The 23,680-nt window shown below is 50.2% G+C and overlaps 1 protein-coding gene across 1 annotated transcript in view; it reads right to left on the bottom strand.

Annotated features, from left to right (window-relative positions):
- The window catches only part of FAM20C (FAM20C golgi associated secretory pathway kinase), a 60,566-nt gene extending 37,324 nt beyond the window's left edge, over positions 1-23,242 (bottom strand). Inside the window, exons 1-3 of the mRNA XM_054212559.1 lie at positions 22,707-23,242; positions 20,644-20,816; positions 11,479-11,557 (exon numbers count right to left, since the gene is read on the bottom strand). Coding sequence (XP_054068534.1) covers positions 11,479-11,557; positions 20,644-20,816; positions 22,707-23,227 — 773 coding nt within the window. The 5' untranslated portion in view covers positions 23,228-23,242. The remainder of the gene's footprint in view (positions 1-11,478; positions 11,558-20,643; positions 20,817-22,706) is intronic.
- Positions 23,243-23,680: the final 438 nt, after the last annotated feature.

Here is a 23,680-nt window from a genome sequence, read left to right as displayed (position 1 = left end):
CAGTGCAGCGGGGAGGTCGTCACGCTGGAGCTCAAAGAGAGGCAAGAATGGCCTTCTGTCCTGACTTGGGGCTTTGTGACACGGCCAGCCTAAAAGGGGCGCGTGACCATCCAAAGAATCATAGAATCATAGAATGGTTAGAGTTGGAAGGAACCTTAGTTCCAACCCCCCTGCCCTGGGCAGGGACACCTCCCACCAGCCCAGGTTGCTCCAAGCCCCGTCCAACCTGGCCTTGAACCCCTCCAGGGATGGGGCAGCCATAGCTTCTCTGGGCAACCTGGGCCAGGGGCTCACCGCCCTCACAGCCAAGAATTTCTTCCTGATATCCAATCTAAATCTCCCCTCTTTCAGTGTAAAACCCTTCCCCCTCGTCCCACGGCTCCCCTCCCTGCTCCAGAGTCCCCCCTCCCAGCTTTCCTGGAGCCCCTTTAGGGACTGGCAGGGGCTGGAAGGTCTCCCCGGAGCCTTCTCTTCTCCAGGCTGAACCCCCCCAGCTCTCTCAGCCTGTCCTCACAGCAGAGGGGCTCCAGCCCTCCCAGCAGCTCCGGGGCCTCCTCTGGCCCTGCTCCAACAGCTCCAAAGAAAGTACCCAGTAGCCAGCTGCCCACGCTGCTGGGGATGCAGCCCGGGCTGCGGGGGGGTTCTGGGCTGCCGGCGCACATTGACAGTTCGTGTTGAGCTTCTCATCCACCAACACCCCCAAGTGCTTCTCCTCAGGGCTGCTCTCCAGCCGTTCCCTGCCCAGCCTGGATTTGTCTCTGCACGTACCCACACACAGGGCCAGCGACACCTCACAGACAGATCCCGTATCCTTCCCACCATCCTGTCCTACACAGCCGGCAACGAGGGAAGGCTGAAAGGCAGCAACCGATTTTAGTTTTTTTCACATTTCTTTTCCTCTAAACTCAGAGTAACAGCTACAAACGGTGTCGCTCCTGCAAACCATGCTTGAGCTGTGGCTGTCAGGAAATGAAGGCCGTCGAAGGGGGGCTGTAAAAGGCTGCTCATTAGTCCTGCCTTCGTCAGGAGCTTCTTCGGTCCCAAAGACAGACGGGTCTGGGAGTGCCGCAGATCAGGGGACTCTGTGCTCAAAGAAATGATGGGATCCAGGCCTGCAAGGAATTCCTCCCCCCATCCCTTCAGATTATGGGGTTAATTAATAACAGTTAATTAACGATGTGTCAATCATCATGAAATGCATGCCTATGTGAGAAAAGCTGCCCCTCGGGGCGCTAAGAATTGAGGCCTTCCCTGGAGGGATGTTTTAAAGAAAGCCCTTGCGACAATTTCTGCGAAGCCTGGAAGAGGATGGTTTAATCCTTTTATCTCAGGATTCACTCCTGGCAAGAGCCAGCCCCTCCCAGGGGCCGGCCCAGCAGAGGCAGCTCAAAAAGAGAATCGCTGCACTATTGCCTTCCCGGTGCCCCTCTGGAGGACACGTGTCCCCAGACGAACGGGGAGCTGGGGCTGAACGCAGCTCAGAAACTACCGTGTCCTCGGTCAGAAACTACCGTGCACTCGGTGATGGGGCAGCAGGAGCCAGGGGGAGGATGTGGGGGCACCACCTCTGCTGTGAAACACCCCCGGACAAACCAGCCACCCCGTCGCCGTGCCCGCTCTCCCCACGGTGGCTTCAGGAGGGACGGGCACTGGGACACCAGCACCGAGGAGCGCTGCTCTCCCGCCCCTCTGCCAGATGATCATCCCCGGCTCTTGGCTGCCGGGACACTCAGCCCCATCTGCTCGCATGGCAATGTGCCCGCTCACAAGTTGTCAGACAATTTCACGGGTGCCAAAAGAGCCTGGATTTGAATAGGTGGCCTGGATATACTGCAAAAACCCATCTCTTCTGCATGGCCTGGCCGATCACTAACGGAGCAGGACCTGTCTGCGCTCACACTGCTCACACTGCCCCGGGTACCGCAGCACGGGAGCCGAGGCACCGGGCGAAGCGTTAGTGCCCTGGGTGCTACAGAGGCACAGAAAAAGCAGCTTCTGTACCAAAATACCCAGTGCACGCCAAGGTAACTTCAAGGGACGGAGACAGGATCAGCAGCACGGACGCCCGACTACCCAGAGCAGAGGCACGGGAGGAGCAGGAGCCCCGCGGCTCCCACGGGCAGCCACATGCAGGGCGGGCGCAGCAAAAATGGGCATGTTTGGGGTCAAATTCCCAGTTACCCAGCGCTTGTACCTGGGGTCAGGAGGCTGCTATAAAAAGGCGGTGGGGAAAGCAGGCTCTGCCATGCTTGGGCACCCCGTTTGCAGGTGTCAGAGCCCAGAGACCTCAGGTTGCTGCTGCTGTGGGTGGGGGCACACGCGGTGGCACTGGGTCCATGCCAAAGGGGACAGCTGCCGTCCCCACCTTGCCCAGGGCTGGCACGAGCCCTCCCTATTGCACCCCATCCTTCTCCACCTCATGGAGGAAAACCAAGGTTTTGCTGGAAGCCGTGTGTGCCACGGCCAGCCCCTGGTGGCAGAGCTGCCGTTCCAACCGCAGCACCGCTCTCCCGCCTCCCGGCTGAGCATCACTCAGGGCCCTGACACAGAACCTTGCGACATGAAAGGCTCAAAAACCTCTGGGTTTTACGCCCCAGGAATCACATTTTCTGCTTAATAAACCCCTAAAGAATCAGATGCAAAGGAGGTTTGTTTGAAAATTTTGGCTGCATTATCATATCATGGCGATTCAAGCAAGCACAAAACACAGGGAAACACAAACATGCTGGGTCAAAATTCTCTTCTTGTGTGTCAGGAGATAGAATCAAACAAAATACAAGTCAGACACTGAAAACTAAAGAAAATAATAACAATCATTGCTAGATTTCCCCCTAAATCTACAGATTAATTTAACGCTTTCATTTCGTTTGCTGCTTCATGCCAGCTCATGAAAGCAGCTCAAAATCCACGTACAGACTGTGTATCTGCAGCTTACGGGCAATATTCCTGGGAACTACCAGAGGTCTCCGTGCACGGCCACGGCGTTGTTTGGCCTCTGGCTGGGAGCACCCCTGCAGGAAGAACCCGGACCCCCGATTAGCAAGGTTTACCAAAGGGCTGGAAGCACTAACAGGATCAGCTGGATGCTGCTGCTGAGAACAGGATCTGGCTTACGTGCTGGCTTGGGGTGTTTTATTATCCACAGCGCATAATCCAGCACTTTAAATCGCTTCTATTTACAACAGTTTCGCTGTCCCCCCACTCCCCAGCTCCCACACATTTGCAGACACTATTGACTCTGGGTTTTTGCTACTTCTTCACATGCAAATGAGCCTTTCAGGCTTTCTCCCTTCTATTTACCCACACGCAGAACCTTACAGCAGGGTGGAAAATTGTAAGTTAACAAGAAAAGTACAAACACTATTGAACCAGACACTGAAAATGAAAAAAAAAGTCAGAGATGTCCAGCGTGTCCTAAAGCTGTGTTATTAACAGCTATTATAGCTATTTTAAACACACTTTTTTTTTGTTTGTTTACAGCAGTGAGTCACCAATAGCACCGTGCCAAGGGCGTCATTTGGACGCTCTCTCGGCTTTGCCAAAACCTTCCTGCCTCGACCTGCCAGACGCTGTCACTTTGGTTGCGGGTCCCTCCCCAGTGCCACCCCGCTTTCCCACCGTCACTGACCACGGGACCGCGTCGCCTGGACCAGTGACCTCTGGCAAAGTTGGATGCGGGTCCTCAGCCACAAGCCGTTCCATCAGACCCACTTCCCTGCTTCCCCTTCAGCAGCCCTGACTCCAGAAGCCTGCAGGAATGCTGAGGAGCATCTGATGCAGCTGGAATGCTGGGGGCTCAAATGAGCTGGATGGTAGAAGAGCAAACGCTTCAAACAAACCTTGGCACGAGCAGCCAAACCCCCACCTGCATCCTTGAAAGCGGTGGGGATCCCCAGAGCTAACCCTGCATGAGATACGGACCAGGGGCAGAGGGGGAGCAATTTACCTCCATAAAACCTCCAAAAATATCTCGTCCCAGTGGGGGAGATGAGCACGGCGCAACTTGTTTCCAGGATAAAGCCGTCCGTGCGGCTCCAGAGAGAAAACGGCTTCAGCCTCTGCTTTACGCCACAAGTCTCGCACAAATCATTCTCCCTCCCTGAATTTCAGTCTCTTGAGCCTAGTTTAAGGATTATAAACTGTAGAGAAACGGAGACAAATTCCCGTGAAATATTCCTTGGTAGCAATATCTGCATATCGCACCGAAACCATTTTGGACAGATTTTTTTTGCTTAGATTTACTAAGGACATCTGAGCCCACTGCTCCACCACCGAGTGCCCCGTGTGCCAGGCCCTGGCACTTGGCAGTCAATTACAGGTTACGCATTTCATGCCAGCTCTTCCCTCGATAACGTTTCCTGCTTTTCTGCACTGCTGATACAGGGCAGAACGTGTGAAATAAGAAACTGAGGAACTGAAAGTGGGCGTCTGATTAAAAGACAAATCCACAGGACCGCATTTCTCGGTATGCAGAAAATTAAAATGAAGAAGTAGCTTGATTAAAATCAGACACTGAAGATGTTTCTTTCCTAATACACTGTGGTAACATGTAGAAAAAAATGTCAGCTGCTGCAATAACTGGCTTTTAAAGAAAAAACACCAGCATGTCTTTGTTCCCAAAGACTAATTAGCAAGATTCTCTAAGCACTTAGATCGAAGGCGGCTAATCAAGCAGAGACACTTCACTAGTGTAACATATGACTGCCCACTCGGCTCCCCCTCAAAAAAGCACAAAGGGGCAGGTACAGTCAGTACCTGTGGCCTTTTGTGTCCGTGCAAGGCAAGAACAAAAATAGATATTGAGCATCACGTTATCATCTGCCAGAGAAACCCCAGCAAATGAGCTGGATTAAAAAGCAAGGCTTGAATTTGTACAAAAAGCCCCAGGCGCAGAGACCGTGGGGCTGATGTTCCTGTGAGCTGCGGAGCAGAGTCTTCCCCTCCTGCCAGGAGCTGGAGATGCCACAGGGAAGTCAGGGGAGAGGGGTTTTGGAGAGGACTCGGCCGTGGTGGTGGGTGGCAGCTTCCCAGGGCCAGGGAGCGGGATGGCGCTGAGCCCACAGACACGGTGATGTCCAGCAGAACAGCCCTGCTTTGCTGGAGGAAGGTCTGCTCCCCCCTCACAGGGACTCACACCGTTCCGTCCCAGCTCCGAGCAGCTCCTGCCCAGCTCCAGGGGCAAAAACCTGGGGAGAACCCAGGGATAACACAGGGCAGCTTGGCTTGGGGCAGAGAGAGAGGGAAAGAGGTTTGTCTTCCCCTTGCTGGCTGCCAGCATGGTGAGACGCTGCTACCATGCGTCCCTGCAGATCCCAACGGGGATGGACAACCTTTGAGCTACCCGGACTTTGCAGACTTTGACTGGTGTCACTTCACAAACATGCTTGCAGAATTTGAGAACAAATTTCTCCTGGTGAACATCTCAGCCAGCAGCTGCTGAGCTGTGGCAGAGGGAAGCGCAGCGCTCAGTGACAGGGAGAAGGTTTCAGCCCGGGTTCCATCCCTGTCCCGGGCCAGCAGCCAGCTTCCGCCTGCATCCACAAATCACTGCAGATCTTCCAATCTGCGTAAAAAGATTTGGACCAGAGGCACTGCTGAGTGCTAAAACACGATTTGCACTGAGATACTGACGAAGCATGATCTGAACAGGATTAGTTATAAATGAGAAAAACAGTTCATGCGTGATATATCAGAAATTAAAGAACTAAAATACTACATGGCAACCTCTACTGTCTTTATGTGAGTCCACATTCGGATCTCACATACTTTAAATATCAAGTGACACAATTCATCCAGTTTACTCTAGATTTATTCCTGATGTAAGTACAACCAAACGCGCCTGTCAGTCTCACTCAGGTAAACGTTTCAGCAGGGATCTGGCAGGTAAGGATTGGGATGCCCTTAAAAAGCCCAAAACGCCACGGATGAGGTCCACAGAATATCCAATTACTGACTGTTTTGTCCAGCAGCGAAGAAAGCATTTCTTCTTCGTGAGGTAAGCACTCCTTGCAATTTTTAAATACACCTATATAAAGTGAATGCTGGGATTACCAGCTTCAACCTTTCAGGCCAGTTTATTCAGCATTAGGTCTCCAGGATCATCCCTCGCGCAGTGCCAGGGTTCTCCGGGGTCCAGGCAGCACTGGGTTCGGTCGCACATTCCATCCTGCCAGAGCGTTAATCCCGGAGGGATTCTGCCCAGCAGCCGCTGTGTGCGGATCCCACTGCTCTAGCTGCTCAGAGAAAACATCGCAATTTGATTTAATTGCTATGTTGACTTATAACAGTATGTTTATACTGGATGTCTGCCAGCTGAAATGCAACAGGTTCGCAAAATGTATTTCCTCAAAACAGCATGAGATATGCCGTGTAATAAGGAAAGCAATCTCCCAGTGGCCCCGATTCTGAAGTTCACTTCGACTCCTCTGACTTGGAAGCAATGCTAGCAGTTCGGAAGAATTACACCAGCCTAATTGGTATGATAATCAGGCCTGGAGGCTGCCTTTCGCAGGTACAACACTCACGCTGCAGCTTCAGGAAGGGAATATTACTGTAGGAAATGAAAGCGATTAACAGTTGTTTGTGTTATGGGGATTGTTTGGTCTGTTTAATATCCCTACCAAAAGATGCATTATTTGTTGAGCAACCCAAAAAGGAAATCAAAGAGAAACTTAAAGAACACTGCTAATCCTTTGTCACTATAAGTATGACATTTAAAAGCCACCAAAAAACTGCGCTTTGCCAATCGAAACAAAAATATTCTCTTCCCCGTGACCCTGGCTGCTCGATTTCAGCCCAGCTGACAGCGCCTACATCTCCGAGCCCAAAGACACGCTACAGGAACCCTGCAGAGCACGACAGACAGGTGTGCTGGTTTTAACCCTGCAGAGCACCAGCTCCGCACCAGAGCGTGGCCACCAGCCGACCCGGTGGCCGGCCGCGCGCTGGGCCGTGTCCCCAGGGCTGCAGGACCAGGAGATGCTCCCCATGGGCACCATCACTTCTGCAGCAGCGAGCGTTGGGAGGGACAGCAGGGGAAGAGCGACAGACAGCATGGTCACCAGTGTTTGACCAGTTAATCACAGAATTGTCTAGACTGGAAGGGACCTTTAAGGTCACCGAGTCCAACCATTAACGCAACACTGCCAAAGCCACCACTAAGCCATGTCCCTCAGCACCACATCTGCCCAGCTTTTAAATACCTCCAGGGACGGTGACTCAACCAAGGAACAGGATTTCACGAGATGATCACCTGTGATTCACGGAGACTGGATTTTGCGACCCTAAAAGTCTCTTCTGGCCTGGTATCACCCTGACGCTAATTGGTTCTGCTTTATTAAAAACTTTAACCACAAACTTCAGCTGCTGAAAGAAACAGCCACGCGGCTCTTACCAACCCTCTGCTGTGACTTGTAAAAACAGAAGAAAAGAAAAAAGATGTTAAAAATATCAAGCAAAATCTAAAGCTGGAACAGAACGGGCTTTTATCTGTTTCAGTCAAAAGTGGGTTCACTAGATACAGTAGTACTTCTTTGAATGGAACAAATAAACCTCAAAGATTTTATAATGAATACCCTTTCTACACATTTCTACAAAGCACCCCATAAAACTGGGAATGAGAGATGTCACTCTTAAACACATACCACAGGACACTTTTCTCACGACTCCAATAACAAGGTATCATTTTCTATTCGATCCTATTCGGCTTTCCCATGAGGAACTATAAAAACCTCTCTCAAAATCCTGGCACCAGCGTATGCGATAGGAATCCCAACACTGACTCTGCTGGAGCAGAATCTCCCCCTTCAAGAATAAAGCCTTGGGAGGAAAAAAAATAAGCGTGTTGGTTTTGTTGCTGAGCCAGCTATTTAACTCCACCAGCTAGCAGAAACAAAGGGAAAACAAATAAAACTATAAAGCGCATGTTCCTTTTGGACAAATAAGCCAAAACCCTTTGAAATTTATGGCTCTACACCATCCCTACCTGATAAGTCATATAGAAAGCTGCAACCGCAGATATCAGCGATCACGTAAATAAATTTTATTATGCTGTACAATACTAGTACAGTTAGACACACTAATCATGGGAGAAGGGGAGGTTGCTATTTTTTTCCTGTCCCATATGGTAATAATTTTGTATGATTGAACTGTTATGAGCTAAATAAAACTACACATTAACTGTAAGATACATTGCAAAAACATTAAATCTTCCCTGGAGTTTCAGCAAATACTTGCTTTTTCTATGATGCATTTGGAATTAGCAAAGGAATCTACATTGGGCCATAGGATTTATAAATAGATTTGGCTCCCTCTGCAATACTTTATGGGCAATTATTTCAGAAATGAAGATGCAGAGCCACAAATAAATAAAATAATTGCAGCTGATCAGGCTTTATTTACGGCTATCACGTTTCCCTGACTGTCAAGCTTCCCTCCTCTCGTCTGCTCCGCTGGCCTGAACCAACGGCCAGGTAAAGTGTCATCAGTTAATGTCAAACACTGAGCACAAAAGGTGCCAGAGGCAGATTCTGGTTTCCCCATCTCCAAATCCCACCTGGGCCTGCCTGGAGCTGGCTTGTGCCCTGGATAAATTCCACATGGAACTGGGAGGCTGGGAAAAGGCAGAGAAGTCCAACGGTTCTGCAGGGTTCCAGCAGTGTGCCTGGAAGTCCCTGCCAAGCTCTGGAGACCTCCCCTTCCCCTTGCAAATGCCCGGCTGCATCAGGGGAGGGTTTGCATGGTCTCCCCCATCTGCCACAATCCTGCCCAAACAGGCAGGAATTAAGTTTGGAAGATGCCAACTACAGCTATGTACAGCAAAACCAGCTTTCCAGGTAGTTCAACTGAACCAAACCCGATCAGAGACTGGCCTCACACCTACATCTCACCCGCCATGGACCTCACACCATTTCGCTTCAGTACTTCGAATCCCAGAAAGGGTGGGAAACTCAGGATGACCAATGTTCCTTTCTGCTGCTTTGAAAAGCCATGGAGCGGGGAACACAGTAACAACTGAAACACACAGGATGCACCACATGGACATGTCCTGACTGTCCACCAAGGGCCTCCTTCAGTGAAGTGATCTCAAAAGTAGCCACCACGATGATATTTTATGGTCCTCAAATTAAGCTATTTAGAAAAAAAATGTCCTTTACACTGCCGGTTCTGATGACCAGCGATGTCTGCCCCTGATCTGCGAGCTCCCAGAACTCTCCCAACCTGGGAAGGCATAGCCAGCTTTGTGAAGCCTGGATCAGAAGGGTACCCTGCAAAAAAGAGGGAGCACCAGAAACAGCCTGGAGGGTGCCTAGGGCCTGAAGAAGGTCCTAGAAGAAGAAATTTAAAAGCCTTTTCTTGGCTTTTTCTGTAGTTCCAGGCTGCTTATTTTTGTATAAAGCAACATATAAAGATGCTGCAAACCTCTCCAAGAACTTCATCATCAACAGTCCACGAGCTAGTGAGAGAGGCCAGTGGGACCAGATGCCAAAAGAACTAGGAAGATTTACACGAGACGAGCATCTGTCTCCTTGTTCACTGTTATCAGAATGAAGACAAATGCTTGCAAACATGCTTATTCAAAATCACTAATGTGTTCGGCGATGCTCAGCAGCCACATTGCTCCTGTAAGGCGTGGTGCCTGCGAACACAGTGCTGAACGCTCTAACGCTGCTCATTCCAGGGGCGTATGTAACGCCGCGAGAAAATAGGGTGCTGCTGCCCTTGAAATCAAGCAAAGGGAATGATTAAGACATCATCATTTTCTGTTATTGTTCTAGTGGATGCTAGTAATTGCCTCTACACAGGAACGTGGCTACACCTCTGCTGTCATCCATCATCTTGCCAAGGCTGTGTATGTACAGTAGGAATGGTAAACTTTTGATTTGCCCTCATTAGCATTCCCAGAATTACAATGTCACACCAATGATAAAGACTGAGATTATCTGCGTCTCAGCAAATGGGGAAGAAACAAACCACACACCGCGTGAAAAGCCAACAGCACAACCACGATTCCGCTGAACAGTTAAAGGCGGCTCGAACCCGCCTGGTTCTTGATTTTGCATGTGGGACGGGACACAATTAAGAATTGTGCCTATATGTATCGAACTTGCAGATACAGGGGATGGACCCATGCATTGATGACCTGATGACCTGAGCATTCGGGGAGAGAGCAGAGAGGGGAAGGGAAGCTGTTGGAGCAGGTGCTCTCTGAGACCGCCTTCCCTCTGCCTTGCCACTATTATCTGTGCTTCCTCTCACCGCTCCCAGGCAACCAGTGATCCACCAGAAACAGGCAGAAATTTGTGTGCAATTTGGGAAACAACACAGAGGCATTTGGCCTTAGCACAAATGCCATGGGCTGCCTGGAAGCTGATAGGATTTCCTTGTGATTCCCAGGACAAATGCACACAGGGAGGGTTCCCGCTCAAACGGGACTTGAAGGAAAGTGGGACCCTTCTGGCAGGCAAATAAGATCAAGTCAAATCCATGCTTGTCTGAGGCCAGTCTATAGCAAAATCTACAGCAAAACAGGGAATTTCTTTGTCTCCAGCTCACCCCTGAGCTGTGCTCCCCGCTACGGCTGTAACACAATGCCAACACGTACTCCACGCCACTTGTTCTCGGTTACTTTAGCCTTTTATGGACCATCTTAGAGGAAATTAACCGAACTTCCCTACAGTGGGAACAAAAGAAGGAAATGAATTTATTATTCCAGCGGTGCCCTTGACACAGATACTGAGTAGCTTCATTAAACATTTTGCAGCCCCGAGTGTCTTTGCTAAACCCTCTACGACAGGCGCAGAGCCATTTTCACTATTACAACACAAACATACAGGTCAGGATTCAGACCTCATTTACATCTGCTTTGTATCTGAATAACTTCCCTCATCTCAATGGGATCCGGGCAGGCACAAACCAAGGCTGCACCATCCCAGTCCTTCCCTTTCTCTCTAGATTCATTACCTTGCAGGACCACTCTCGGATAAACTCATTTTCACAGAGTCAGCATAGCCACAGCCAAATGACTAATACAACCCTTTAATACAAACAACAATAAATCAACGGATTAAATTATAATTTATCAGACAAACACTATTTAGCTCTTCCCAAAGCTGTTCTGAAGGATCTCTCCTGTCTGGCCATATTCCAGAGGAGCACTGACACTAGATAAAGCTCAGACCTGGGGAGTAAGTTTACATACGAAAGAAATGCTGAAAACATCCTGTATTTATGAAGGGAGATCTCACAGGGATCAGACTGAATAACATTCCTGAGAAGCCTGTAATGTATCTGAAGCCCTCAGTGTCCCTACCAAAGCCCACAAGTCTTCAACAGCCCCGAAGCTCCACCTTCAGCAACAGCCTGGGGAATCAGGCACTCGAACCTCGAGAGACACTGCACCAAACTTTTAACCGCTTCAAAAATGGCAACAGACTATTCCACCACAATTTCACTCTACAACAGACTTCTTGTACTTACTTCATGGGTTTGAACAATGCTTGTCCATAGTTCTGGAACGTCATGATCAGCTTCAGCTGGGTGCCTCCTGATTTCATCGCTGTGGGGAAAAAACAAAGCCGCTTTAAAATGCTGCATGTGGATCTGCTTACATTCAGCTTGCTCGAAACAAAATCATTTATCTTTTGCTCTGTATTAGATTCAGCACTGCGGTACCTGAGCAGCAAGCAGGGTAATCCTAACTGGACAACAGATCTTTCAGCGTGGGCAGAGCACCGGGGAGGGCTTTGGGCTGCCGACCAGGACTGGAGAGGGACTGTATCCCTGATGTGTCTTTGTCTTCTTCAATTGGCCACAGGCAGGACCAGTATGGGCTCCATAAACACCCAACTGAGCAGCATGTATAGGAACAGACCCTTGCCATCCTGTTTTCTCCATCTTCAGTCACTTCTGGAGTTCTGTTAACAGGGACCCACATCGGGAAGGCAGATGGGGTGCTTTGGAAGACAACTGTGGCTGGGATGTACAGTCCAACACACAGCAGACATCTCCTTAGTTAAAAGTATGAGCAGATACCATAGCCATCTCTGATCTCTGCTGTGCGTTTAATACTTGCTGCTGAGCAGTAGGGATGTGCAAGTTCACCTCCTCTATGCCCAACAGACATACAGCCAAGCCCATCCATTCACTTGCAGGGACCCCGGTGGCCCGTGCAGGAGATCAGAGCTGGCCCTGCCGGGGGGGCAGGACTGGGGTCCCCGCTGCGCACCCGGGGACAGCTCTGCCCAGACATCGAACGCGCTCACTTCCCAGCTGAGAGCTGATGGGAATCCAAGATGGACCTTCACTCATATCAGTCTGAACAATTTGGACAGTATCATGTTAACAGCCAGATTATAGCCATTCTAAAGTCAAAGAGAACTTTTTTTTATATAAGAATTCAGAAAAAATGCATTTTACTTGATGATAAGGTTACTTAAAAAGAGATAAATATATACCTTGGCAAACCAGCTGCTTTTCTCTATCAAAAGTGCTCTCGGTAAGTGAAATGACCTACACCCTGACTCCTTAATTCCCTGCTGTGTTCGGGGAGGCAGGCCACAGCAGTCGTGTCTGTGTGGATGAGTCAGTCCTTTAAAAATGCTTCCTAGGAATGATCAGATAATCAATCCCTTTCTCTACAGTTCTGACAAAACCCGTGTCAACTGGAGAACTACATAAATGTCAAGTTACCTTGCTCTGTAAATTTTGGCTTAGAGCTGCCCTCGTTCCACCTATATAGCTTGTACATTTTTTTCTCTAACCAATGCCATTAGCTGCACACCCTTTTAATTACTCATCTCTGTGCCTTATTACTGATAGGTCATCAGCTCTCTTTCAGCGCTTGTAATCTATATTTTTGCAACAAAATGCTATGCAAATCTGGTCAGTGTAATTACACTTCCCCTAGAATAAAATCCCTCCTGCCTTGCTGTTTTGCTGACCCCAGCCTTCTCTTGCATTTGCAGTTTATCCCAAAGGAACAAACAAATAATTAGAAATTAGAGGGCATTAAACAGCTTGCACTGAACAGGTAAAGCAGAAGCACGTGGCTTTCACAAATTAAACTCCCCCCCTGGTGCAGAACGGTCCGGAAGAACGGGAAGAAGGAGCAGTAGGAGCTTCCATCGCTCGCCCAGAGCCTGAAGGCCAGGAGAAGCAGCAACCCTCCAGCCAAAGGCCCACGTGTGCTTCCCTGGGACTCCCACAGCCTGGGGACCCCCACGGCCTGGCTCTGTGCTGGGGACCCTGGTTAGTCTGGCCACCAGACAGGGACACATGGCCACCAGCCCCGCCGCCTGCCCTGCCCCGATGCAGCCTGGGGCGTGGGGGTTGCCCGGCTCGTTAAGGCCTGGCCTGTGATTTGCCTGGGCTGTCTCCGTACAGCTCAGTGACACCAGCCTCGGCAGGGCAAAACTGCCTCCGTCCTCTCAGGAATAACTCTCTCCAGCCCAGCAACCTCAACACAGCTGGTTCCAGACTGCTTTTCTCTAAACTTTCTCTAAAATTCATGTAATTTATGCTGCTTCATTCAATTCTGAGGAATTCAGGGCTTAGCGATTGGCTCCCTCTCCTCCGTGACACATGTACGTCCAAAATATAGCCAAGATCCCGTAAACCCGTCAGAGAAAAGGGAAGGATAGAGTTTATTTTGAGGTCCGGCTGGGAAGCCAAGCGTTTGGGAAATCACATCAATGCAAAGAAGAAGAAAAAAACATATTCCCGCATGCCCTTTTCTAGGCATGAAGTTTCAGATACACTAAGAGGCCTGGCTTCTCAACAAATTGAAGCCACTCGACAGATAATGATTTTGTTAGCAGCCGAACTCAACAATGAGTGTGTCATCACCAAGCAGGGAAATGTATGAAGAAGATTAACAATTCAGAATAATTCTTCCATGAGACACAAAGGCCTGGTTTCCTGTCAGAAGGAATTGAGCTGAAGTAAGACAAAAGCATCTCCCTGGTCTTTTTAGATCCATCTTATTGTATTGCCTTAATTGGTTGCAATAGGAGTCTCAACCAAACACAAGTTTTGCTGGCACATTGTCCCCCCACTGCTGTTGGGAGAAAAGTTTGGACACTGGTGGGAAGGGTGTCCCATGGTGCCTTACGGCAGGGCACGCTGGAAGCTACGTGCGTGGTGGATGGCAGCCTGTGCCCAAGCTCCATGTTGGTGTCCCCCCACATCACCCGGGCCCACGAGCAGACATGCCCGCTGTGGCTGCTCGCCCAGTGCCGCAGAGGAGCCGGCCAGGTGGGATGGGATTCAAAGCCACCCTCCAAGCCCACACTAGGTAGAGTCTAACACCATAATCCCTGCAGAGAGGGAAACACTCGAGCTTAGACTGCCCTTTCGGACTCAACAAAACCCTCCGTGCACCTCTAAACTAGGCAGACTTGGGAGCAGCCCAGGGTGCCCAAGTCTTGGGGGTGGCAATTCCAGAAAAGAGCAGGCCCCACTGGAGATGATTCCCTCAGAGCTCGAGGTCAGACTGCTTCCCTTGGCCTAACTTAGCGTTACATCTGCCTACTGGCTTCCCTCTCATTTTCTGAGCTGTATTCCTCCAGGAGCTTCCTCTTTTGCTCAAACCTCCACTAAACACGTCCCTCAGGCCATTATGGCCAAAGAGTGGGAGCCCCATCATCTTCCAGGAGCTTATCCTCAACAAACATCGTTTGCTTATCTGGACGTGCCCTTGTCCCTTCACCCACTGCCCACAGGAACCTTTCTCAAGAATTTCTAATACTCAGAAGCAGCATATACAATTTTCCAAGAAAGTGGAGAATGCTACACCATTGTAGTCTGTCACGATCAGCAGGCTGAGGGATTTTTAAGAAGGCCTTGCAGCCTAAGGCTGCACTGACTCCAAGGGAAACTCTGGTCGCACTCTGAATTCACCTTTTTTTTAAGCTTTCTGAATATACTGTAACATCAGAGGTCATGAACAGCTCTGTAAAAGGCTTTATAAACCTGCTAGCTCCCAGCAGGTACCTCAAATCAAGTCTCATACAGCTCCTGGACGTACTGGCACAGTGTTAAAAACAAATCCCAACACAATCATTACTTTTTATCTTCAGGCAACTCAAAGTCTCTCTTTTACCCCTGAAACAGAAGGGAACGAAAAGCAGCGTTAACCTTCCCTGTTAACCCAGTGCAGAGGCTTTCGGGCATGAACAGAAATCTTCCTAATTTTAGGCGGCTTTGCAAAAAATTCCCTGAGATGTCCTTTAGCTTGAGTGTCTGTGGGATTAGAGTCTTGTCTAAAAAACAGTGCAACTGGTGGGATTCCTTCTGTTTTCTCTGATGGACTTTGGACCAAGCCTCCAAAGATCCCTGCTCCACCTCCACCACGGAGCCTGCTGTCAGGACCACGTGCCATGTCTGCTACGTCCCCACCTTGTCCCCTCACCAATACAAGACATGAATTTCCCCCCGATCCACAGACACCATCCAATACAAAGGATGCGCTACCTGTCATCTCTCAATCATCATTTTAGAACTGCGTTCTGCAGGATTTCTGACTCTCTCTTCTAAAGCCTCTGGTACCAACCACTCCTAGAGAGCCAATGTTGCCCAAAGGGCTTTGACCCAGAAAAATTTGGAATGTGAACTGGTCTGGCTTTCCAGATCCTCTGTTTTGCTACCCTCATCCTACTGGCCTGTCTGGACTGTGTGGTCTTCTGATGGAGAGCGAGAGTCCCAACAGGACCTCTGAACCTGGCTTTCGGTCAGAATCCAACAAACATTTTAAAATGTCTTTAATTATGCAAAGCTAATGCCTGAGAAATGAGATCCAGTCAAAGCCTGGGATGCAGCAACATCTGAAACAGAGGATGTTCAGATCCATTTTGGATTCCTATTTATAGATCAAGCTTAAATCTAACATAAACATGTTGATTGGCTTTAACTAGTAATACTCTGCCCCAGGCTAGAAACATGGCCCTGTTCAAGTCGTAAAGAACAAATTTCAAAACAAATTCAAGGCCTCATCATCTCTTAATTTGTTCTTGTTCAGCCAATTCTGCTAACTTGTTTTTAAAGGCCTTTCTTAGTTTAGCCAAGAGAGTAAAAGACCTGTGGAGGGGAAGAGATCTGTGAAATCATTCAGAGGCTTTGTTGTACATTTTAAGTCCCCTCCTTTCATCTGGAATTGCAAATCAATCTGTTGACTCTTGGCAGATTCATTGTTTTCTTATACAGTAAATCAATGGTGCTGCATTTCATTATGTTTTTCACACGTTCCCAACAGCACATTTTCCCTTCCTTTGGATGAGATTTTTATAATTTCCTTTAGCACCAGAATTTAGGTTCAATATTAGGCGTCTTGTCTTTTTCTTTTTTTTTTCCTGACTTGAAGCAGAGCCCACCTGAGCTAATTGCAGCATTTATTCACTGCATGAGTAATCTTGCGTGCTTGTTTTCTAATTACTGCCTGTACAAACTGAAGGCATCGCAGGTTCCAAAATGAACTCAGTCAGGTAATGTTTCCAAACCTTTCCAATGAAAGAATTTAAAGAATCAAAAAATAAACCGCAACTAAAGACAGGACTCGGAAAGCCCCCAGCACAGCCCCTCGGACAGCAGGACGAGCAGGATCGAGCCCACGCTGCCTCGACAACCCACCGGGCCATATTTGTCGTTAAACTGCTGACAGTGCTGCCGCAATTATGCACAGACGTCCTGTAAATATGCAAGAAAACAGCTAACTATGGTTATTTATGCATGCAATAAACAGTTATGAAAGGCAAAGGAAATGTGCAATTGCCTGTGCATGTGCTGCTTGTGAAAACTGGGTTTCAGTGCTCAGTGGAAAAACAATTCTCTCTAGGCTCCTATTTATGGCAAGAGGAAATTTTCAGTGAATTAAATCAAATTAAGAGCTATCCCTTTATGCTGAACAAAATGAATAGGCGATACATATATTGATGCAGGGCAGAGAACACACCCTCAGCTCGAAAGCCCTGGCTAACGCTGCCCTTTTCAAGGCCAGCTCTAGGTGTCACTGTGGGAGCTGAGTGTGACGCTCCTTCCCGTCCCTGGATTTGTTCCATTTAAACTTTAACATCAAGAAAATGTCACCTTGGTGCTCTCTGCTCTGGGGAATTGCTTCTGTCACCGTTTTCATTTTAAAATAACACTGCACGTTAGAGAGTCGTGTGAGCGGGTCTGATAGATGGCGAGGATCAGGCTGGTCACCGCTCTCCCCCATAAATAATGCAGGCTGTGAACAGAAATTACAGCGGGGCTAAGAAAGCTGTTTAGCTGCAGTTTGGGTCTAATTACTGTAGGTATCGAGAACCCAGACAGCAAATCACCTAATTCTATTAGAGCCAAAGCAAATCTGAATGCTGGGAAGAAACTGGATAAAGCAATATCCCATTTCATCTAATGCATGTAAGCCTGTGTATTTGATTGTCCTGCTTGCAAAAAGAAGCCTGAAGATCGGGCATTATGAAGGTTTCCATTTATTTTATACTTCTAACCTGACATCTTTGCAGCAACAAAATGCAAAAGAACAAAAAATGACCATAAGGAAAAAAAACCCCAGACAAATTAGAAGATATGCATGAATATGCAAAAGAATGGAACAGCCCTATAAATGTCCTTTGGTCAAATCTACTGCTCTTTATTAATCAGCTTACACGCTTTTGAATCTCTGCTGCTGCTCTGCAGCAAAGCTGAAAACTGGCAGGTATTATTTTAACGCATATATTTTTAAACATCCAAAGAATATGGAACATAAAATTAGAGATGCTGCCCTGTGTGATTAAAAAAAAAAGTATATTGTTTTTACTTTTATTTATGTAATTATTGTTAATACAATATGCTCTTTCTTGCTTTGCAACCTGACAAAGCTCCTGAATCCCATCAGGGGCGGGCAGCGGAAGTTACCAGCAAAATTCAGATCCTGGCATCTCTACGCTGCCGAAAGCCCCCTTCCATTTCCATACGCTTGATTTTAGATTGGGATTTATGTGTAGGAATCATTCCCTGTCAGCTCCCACAGCGACTGATACCAATATCAAATGCACCTCATGTTTTAATTGATGGGAATTATCCTGAACCATCACTAGAACCCATGGCTCTGTTTTTGTTAGGGGCAAAAGGGGCCCTACCGTGCTCTGAAGAGCCTTGTTCAAACATTAACAGAGAGACAATCCCGTAGGAAATCGCTAATAACAACCATAAATCTTCCTCTGTGGTCCCGTGGCCCTTTTCCCCCATCGATCTGAAAGCTCTATCAAAACCATAATTAATGGAAACCTCACAACACATGTATATGACACATTAGGTGAAATCATGGCCCCAGGGAAGTAAATGGCAAAACTTCGACTTACGTCACCAGGATCAGGATTTCACTCCTATTTTTCATGATAACCACTTTGCTGCTAGGTTAACTGCAGCATAAAGAGGTTAAGCAACATGCCCAGACGCACAAGTGAAGATCAAGACCAGAAGATCAAGTGAAGAGTGAGTACTCAGCTACTATTTCTTATTCCTGCTTCCCTCCTTCTTCCACCCTCTTCTACGTCCCTATATCAACCTTAACCATCCCACTGCTCTGCAGAAGTGACAGATGTCACGGCTCGAACGCTGCCGAGTTTGCTGCAAACCCTGCTCTCCTCCTGCATAGACAACACGGCTGAGCTCGAAAGCGTTGAAGAGGCCAGTATCACAGAGTGGTTTGGGTTGGAAGGGATCTTAAAGCCCATCTGGTTGCACCCCCCTGCCCTGGGCAGGGACACTTCCCACCAGCCCAGGTTGCTCCAAGCCCCGTCCAACCTGGCCTTGAACCCCTCCAGGGATGGGGCAGCCACAGCTTCTCTGGGCAGCCTGGGCCAGGGGCTCGCCACCGGCACAGTATCAATGCACCCAGCAGCCATGCACTACAAAACGCCACTGCGGCCAAGGCATTTTGTGTAAACCTCAGCAGATGAGCCAGGAGATGGTTTGGTTGAGCACCATCCCTGCACAGAGCTGGGGACAGCGTGGGCACTGCCTGGGGCACCGCCACTCTGTGAGGACAGGGAAGGGCTACGTCGAGGAGATGATCAGCTGGGCCATGTCCCTCGTCACCCTCCAGCGCAGACCAGAGGAGCATGGGCAGAGCCTGCTGCTACCTGCGGTGTCACCGCTGAGCCAGAGAAGGGACAATACATAGAATCATAGAATGTCAAGGTTGGAAATGACCTTTAAGATCATGGAGTCCAACCATCAGCCTAACTCTGACAAAATCACCAGTACCCCATGTCCCTCAGCACCATGTCTGCCCAGCTTTTAAATACCTCCAGGGATGGTGACTCCACCACGTCCCTGGGCAGCCTGTTCCAATGCTTGATAACCCTTTCAGTGAAGAAAACTTTCCTAATATCCAATCGAAACTTCCCTTTCACAACTTGAGGCTTAATTGTCAAACCCAAGCTCCTTAATGAATCACTCCTATCCAGAGTTTTAGGGACAGAAAACCCAGGTTAATAAACAAGCTCACGTCTGTCGTCTTTCAGGAGCTACGTCTCTGCTGGACCCTGGGATCCATCACGTGGGATGGTGCCCCAGTACCACACACTGCTATACCCCGAGGCCACCCCAGAGCAGAACTGTGTGCCCAGTACAGCACCGGCAGCTCCATCCCAGCAGGAGCAGCTCTCCCCTGGCATCCTGATTTCCCACCCACTCCATCCCATCAGCCACATCATTGAGGAGAGCCCCACTCTCCTCATTCCTGCTCAGCAGCCGCTGTGATTCACACGACGGACAACGGGAACCTCGGGGCTGCTCGTGCTGTTCCCGCAGCCCGTTTCCTGCTGAAGCCAGAGGAATTTTTGCCTCGCGGGGTTAAAGCCCTGCTGAGCTCATCCTGCGGTGCCAGCACACCATCGGCACTTGTACACAGCTCCGGCTACTCCAGCCCTCGGAAACCACCTTAGCAAGTGTGTGGTCAGCGCAAATAACTCCATTTTCTGTGCGGCCGGCAGAATCAGCTGGCTGTGCTGCAGCTCCCGGGCTCTGAGACCCCGCGGTGCATTGGCTCAGAGTCCCAGGGCTTTCCCCAGGGGTTGTGGGTTTTTTCCCCTGCGCAGATAAATTCAAGGAGACACACGTTGCCATCAAATGGCCCTGGGGAAAAGCCCCAAACTGTGTCACCTTGTTTAAGCACAGCCACAGGCCAAGACGGCACATCCTGTGGAGGATTCCCAAGCGGAACAGCGGGAGCCGCGCTCTGCCCGGGGCTCCCTGCGCAACACCGGGAGCTGCAGCTCCGCAGAGCCCGGCACTGCCTTTAAATAATCATCAGCCACTAACACAAATCCAGCTCGAGCAAGATGCTATCTGCTTTTTGCCATCCTTTTTTTTAATTATAGTATTTATTTTAAAGAACCAAATAGGGCACTTTCAGCCTGACCGTGACTAAAATATCTCCAAAATGACTGGAGCTTGCCTTGCTGGCAGACTTTTCAATTATTCAGGTAATACAGAGCCGGCAATATCTCTTTAACAGGGAAAACGAGTGCGGAAGTTGGGAAGCAATGTTGTAGGCACACAGGGGAGAAGCCATGCAAAATATTCATTAATAATCAAACAGCAATGAGATCCTGAACAATGGGCAAATAATCATAAAAAATGAGATATATCCAAACATACCAACACTGGTTATCTTTTGGGTGACCAGGTCTTGTAGTAAAGCCTCAATTGCAGGATTATGTCTGGAGTACAGCTCGTACCGATTAATGCCAATGTGGAATTTTAACCAGTTTGGGTAGGAGTCTATGGAGGTCTCTCCAGTTGGCAAAAATTCTTCATTATCTTCATTTTGCCTATAACGAAAGAAAAAAAAAAGAACACAACAAAACCCAAAAATGAGGGGAAGGAAATAACACCACAGTTTGTAACAGGCATCAAGACAGAGGGGCTTCGGAATGTGACACCGTGGAGAGGCAGGACCGAGGAGGGAGAAGTTCCCACTTGTCCCGGCGCCCACCTGGGCCCAGGGGAGCCGCATTCCCCCCTCCACTCGTCACGCTGGATTTAAAGCCCCTGGAAGTCGGGAGCCAAACTCAGCGTGACATCTGCGAGTGTCAGCAGGGGCCCTTACAGAGCAGAACCACCAGCTGCATGCTTTGTGTGGTTTTTAGGCTGAATTATGTCGCACACATCTTTGACCCAAGGGACAGCATCACCCTGCACCTTCATCTATGGGGTCCTGGGGCTGGGAGCCCAGCGGTCCCCTGTCGCCTGTGCCAAACGTCCCACTCTCGGGTTTAAATCGAGAGGATGAGAAGAACCTGGCTGCTGAAGACTCGCTCTGGGTGGGTTTGCCTTTTCTCTAGCAGTAGGATAAGAGAAAAATTTTTAAAATGACATTTAACTGCTAAATTTCATGTTAGTTCGGTGAACTTTGGCTGCAGTCATTCAGGAAAATACCTACAAGAGGCAGCTGCACTATGGGCATCGGTGGTGATTTCACTCTTCACCTACTGAATACGCTATCACAGATCTTCGATCCCAAAGTCCTCCGTGCTTTTAGTCACCTCCACATGTCCACACATTTGTGACTCCTTTTTTTTCTTTTTTTTTTTTTTTTCCTCTCAGAGAAACTAGAACTTTTTCAGGTTATTTCACTCAACAGTTCTGACTGTTAGATGGAAGGGGCCTGGAAAATTCACATGCTCGAGGGGCGGAAATCAGAAATATTTATCCCCTCTTTCTAGAGGTTTAGATCACGCTGGCAGCTCTGCGGCTCGACAGAGCCCTTGCTCGGTACAATGCAGCTGTTTAAACATCACAGTGTCAGTGTTGGGAAGAGGGTGCTGTTGGATTAGACAAGCCTTTTGATTTTTCAGGCAGTGCAATTTCTCAGCATTTCGTACAAGCCGCGAGGGCAGAGGATTCGCAGGGGCGACTGCTGCTCCGATGGCCGCAGAGGTGCGAGGGTGCAGGGATTAATTGAGGGTGCCAAATGCAGCCCAGCACAGATCCCGATGGCAGAAATCCCTGCGGGGATGAACGCCCCTGGGACACCAGACCCTGCTTTTGAGGGAAGTTAACGCCTAACTGGGTGCCCGCTCAGTCCCTGCACCCTGCGGTGGGCTGGGAGCGCGGGGGGCTCGCCCTGCGCTGGCCACCTCTGGCACCCCTCTTCTGGTGGCACCCACCTCTGGCTGCGGCCAGAGAGGGGACATTTGCCCTCGGGACTCTGGCCTTCTCGCCCTCCTGTGCTTATTCTGTATTTCATGGCTTTTTTTGAATTTTTTTTGAAGGAACACAACCAGCCAGACCTGTGTCCCCGATTCCTCTTTTCCCCGGTGACACCCAATCGCTGGGTTTCACCCTCTGCCAGCCCCAAGCCAGCCGTGACACCCGTTCCCGGGGGGAAACCCACATTACCAGATGGAAGACGGAAGGCAGCGACCCGGGGTGCCACGTTTCCACCCCCCCAACGCTCCCCGGGGGCCACACCACGACGGGTCCCCGTTTCCCGTGTCCCCCCCCAGGGCCACACCGGGCCGGGTCCCCACTACCGGGCCGAGTCCCCGGGCCTCCCCCACCGGAGCCACACCGGGCCGGGTCCCCGCGTGTCCCACACCGGGGCCACACCGAGCCCCCGTGTCCCCCCCGCCACCGGCGCCACATCGGGCCGGGCCCCCGGCTCCCCCCGCCCCCGGGGCCACCCCGGGCCGTGTCCCCGCGTCCCCCCCGTCACTCACCACTCGGGCTGCTCGGCCGCCCGGGGGTTGAACCTGATGTCGCTGTTGACATTGAAGAGCCGGTCGCCGTCGGCCAGCGGTGGCCGCGCGGCGCGGTAGAGCGGGTGCTGGAAGAGGGCGGCCAGCGGGGCGGCGGCGGCGGGGGGCGGCGGGCGCGGTGGCCCGGGGGCGATCAGCCGCCTCCCCCGCCCCGCCGCCGCCCCCCCGCCGCCGCCGTCCCCCCCGCCGCCGCCGCCGCCGCCCGCCGCCCGCTCCGCCGCCTCCCGCGACTGGGAGGAGAGGTTGGAGGCCGGCTCGGCGCTGAAGTCCTGCAGGATGCGCAGGGTGTGCTTGCCCGGCCAGCGCGGCGCCGAGCGCGGCGGCGCGGCGGCGGGCGGCGGGCAGGAGCAGCCCGGGCGGGGGGCGGGCGGCCCCCGCCGCTCCAGCCGCGGCAGCAGGTCGATCATGATGTGCATGGTGCAGGCGACGAGGAAGACCATCAGGATGAGCACCCGGAACTTGCGGACCAGCAGCATTTTCATGGCCGGGGCGGGCGGTCAGCGGGGGAGGGGGCGGGCGGGGGTCTGGCTGCCCCCCCCCGGGGGCTCGGCGCTCTGCCTCCGCGGCGGGCAGCGGGCGGTCAAGTCCGTAAAGTTATCTCCATAGGCGCCGAGAAACACACGGGCTAGAAACAATAGGTCCTCATGCCTCAGTACCATCAAGAACTCAGGAGGGGGAGGGAAAAAAATAAATTAAAAAAAAAGGGGGAAAAAAAAAACAACAACAAAAAGAGCACCGGACCGAGCCTTTAAAATCAATAGGAAAACAACGCCAGCGGCACGGCAGCGTATAAAGCCATCTGCTCACGGCTTCTCCCTGGTTGTATTGCAGGGATCACAACAAACAGGGGAAGAGGGTTCTTGAAGAGAAACCGGCATCAGAGGCAAGCTCTGATTAAATAAAATTAAAAACCAAAAAAGCACAAAAAAATACGG

This window comes from Rissa tridactyla, chromosome 8, assembly GCF_028500815.1.
Source record: "Rissa tridactyla isolate bRisTri1 chromosome 8, bRisTri1.patW.cur.20221130, whole genome shotgun sequence".
In the NCBI taxonomy this organism is placed as follows: Eukaryota; Metazoa; Chordata; class Aves; order Charadriiformes; family Laridae; genus Rissa; species Rissa tridactyla.
This window is presented reverse-complemented; position numbering and strand designations above follow the sequence as displayed.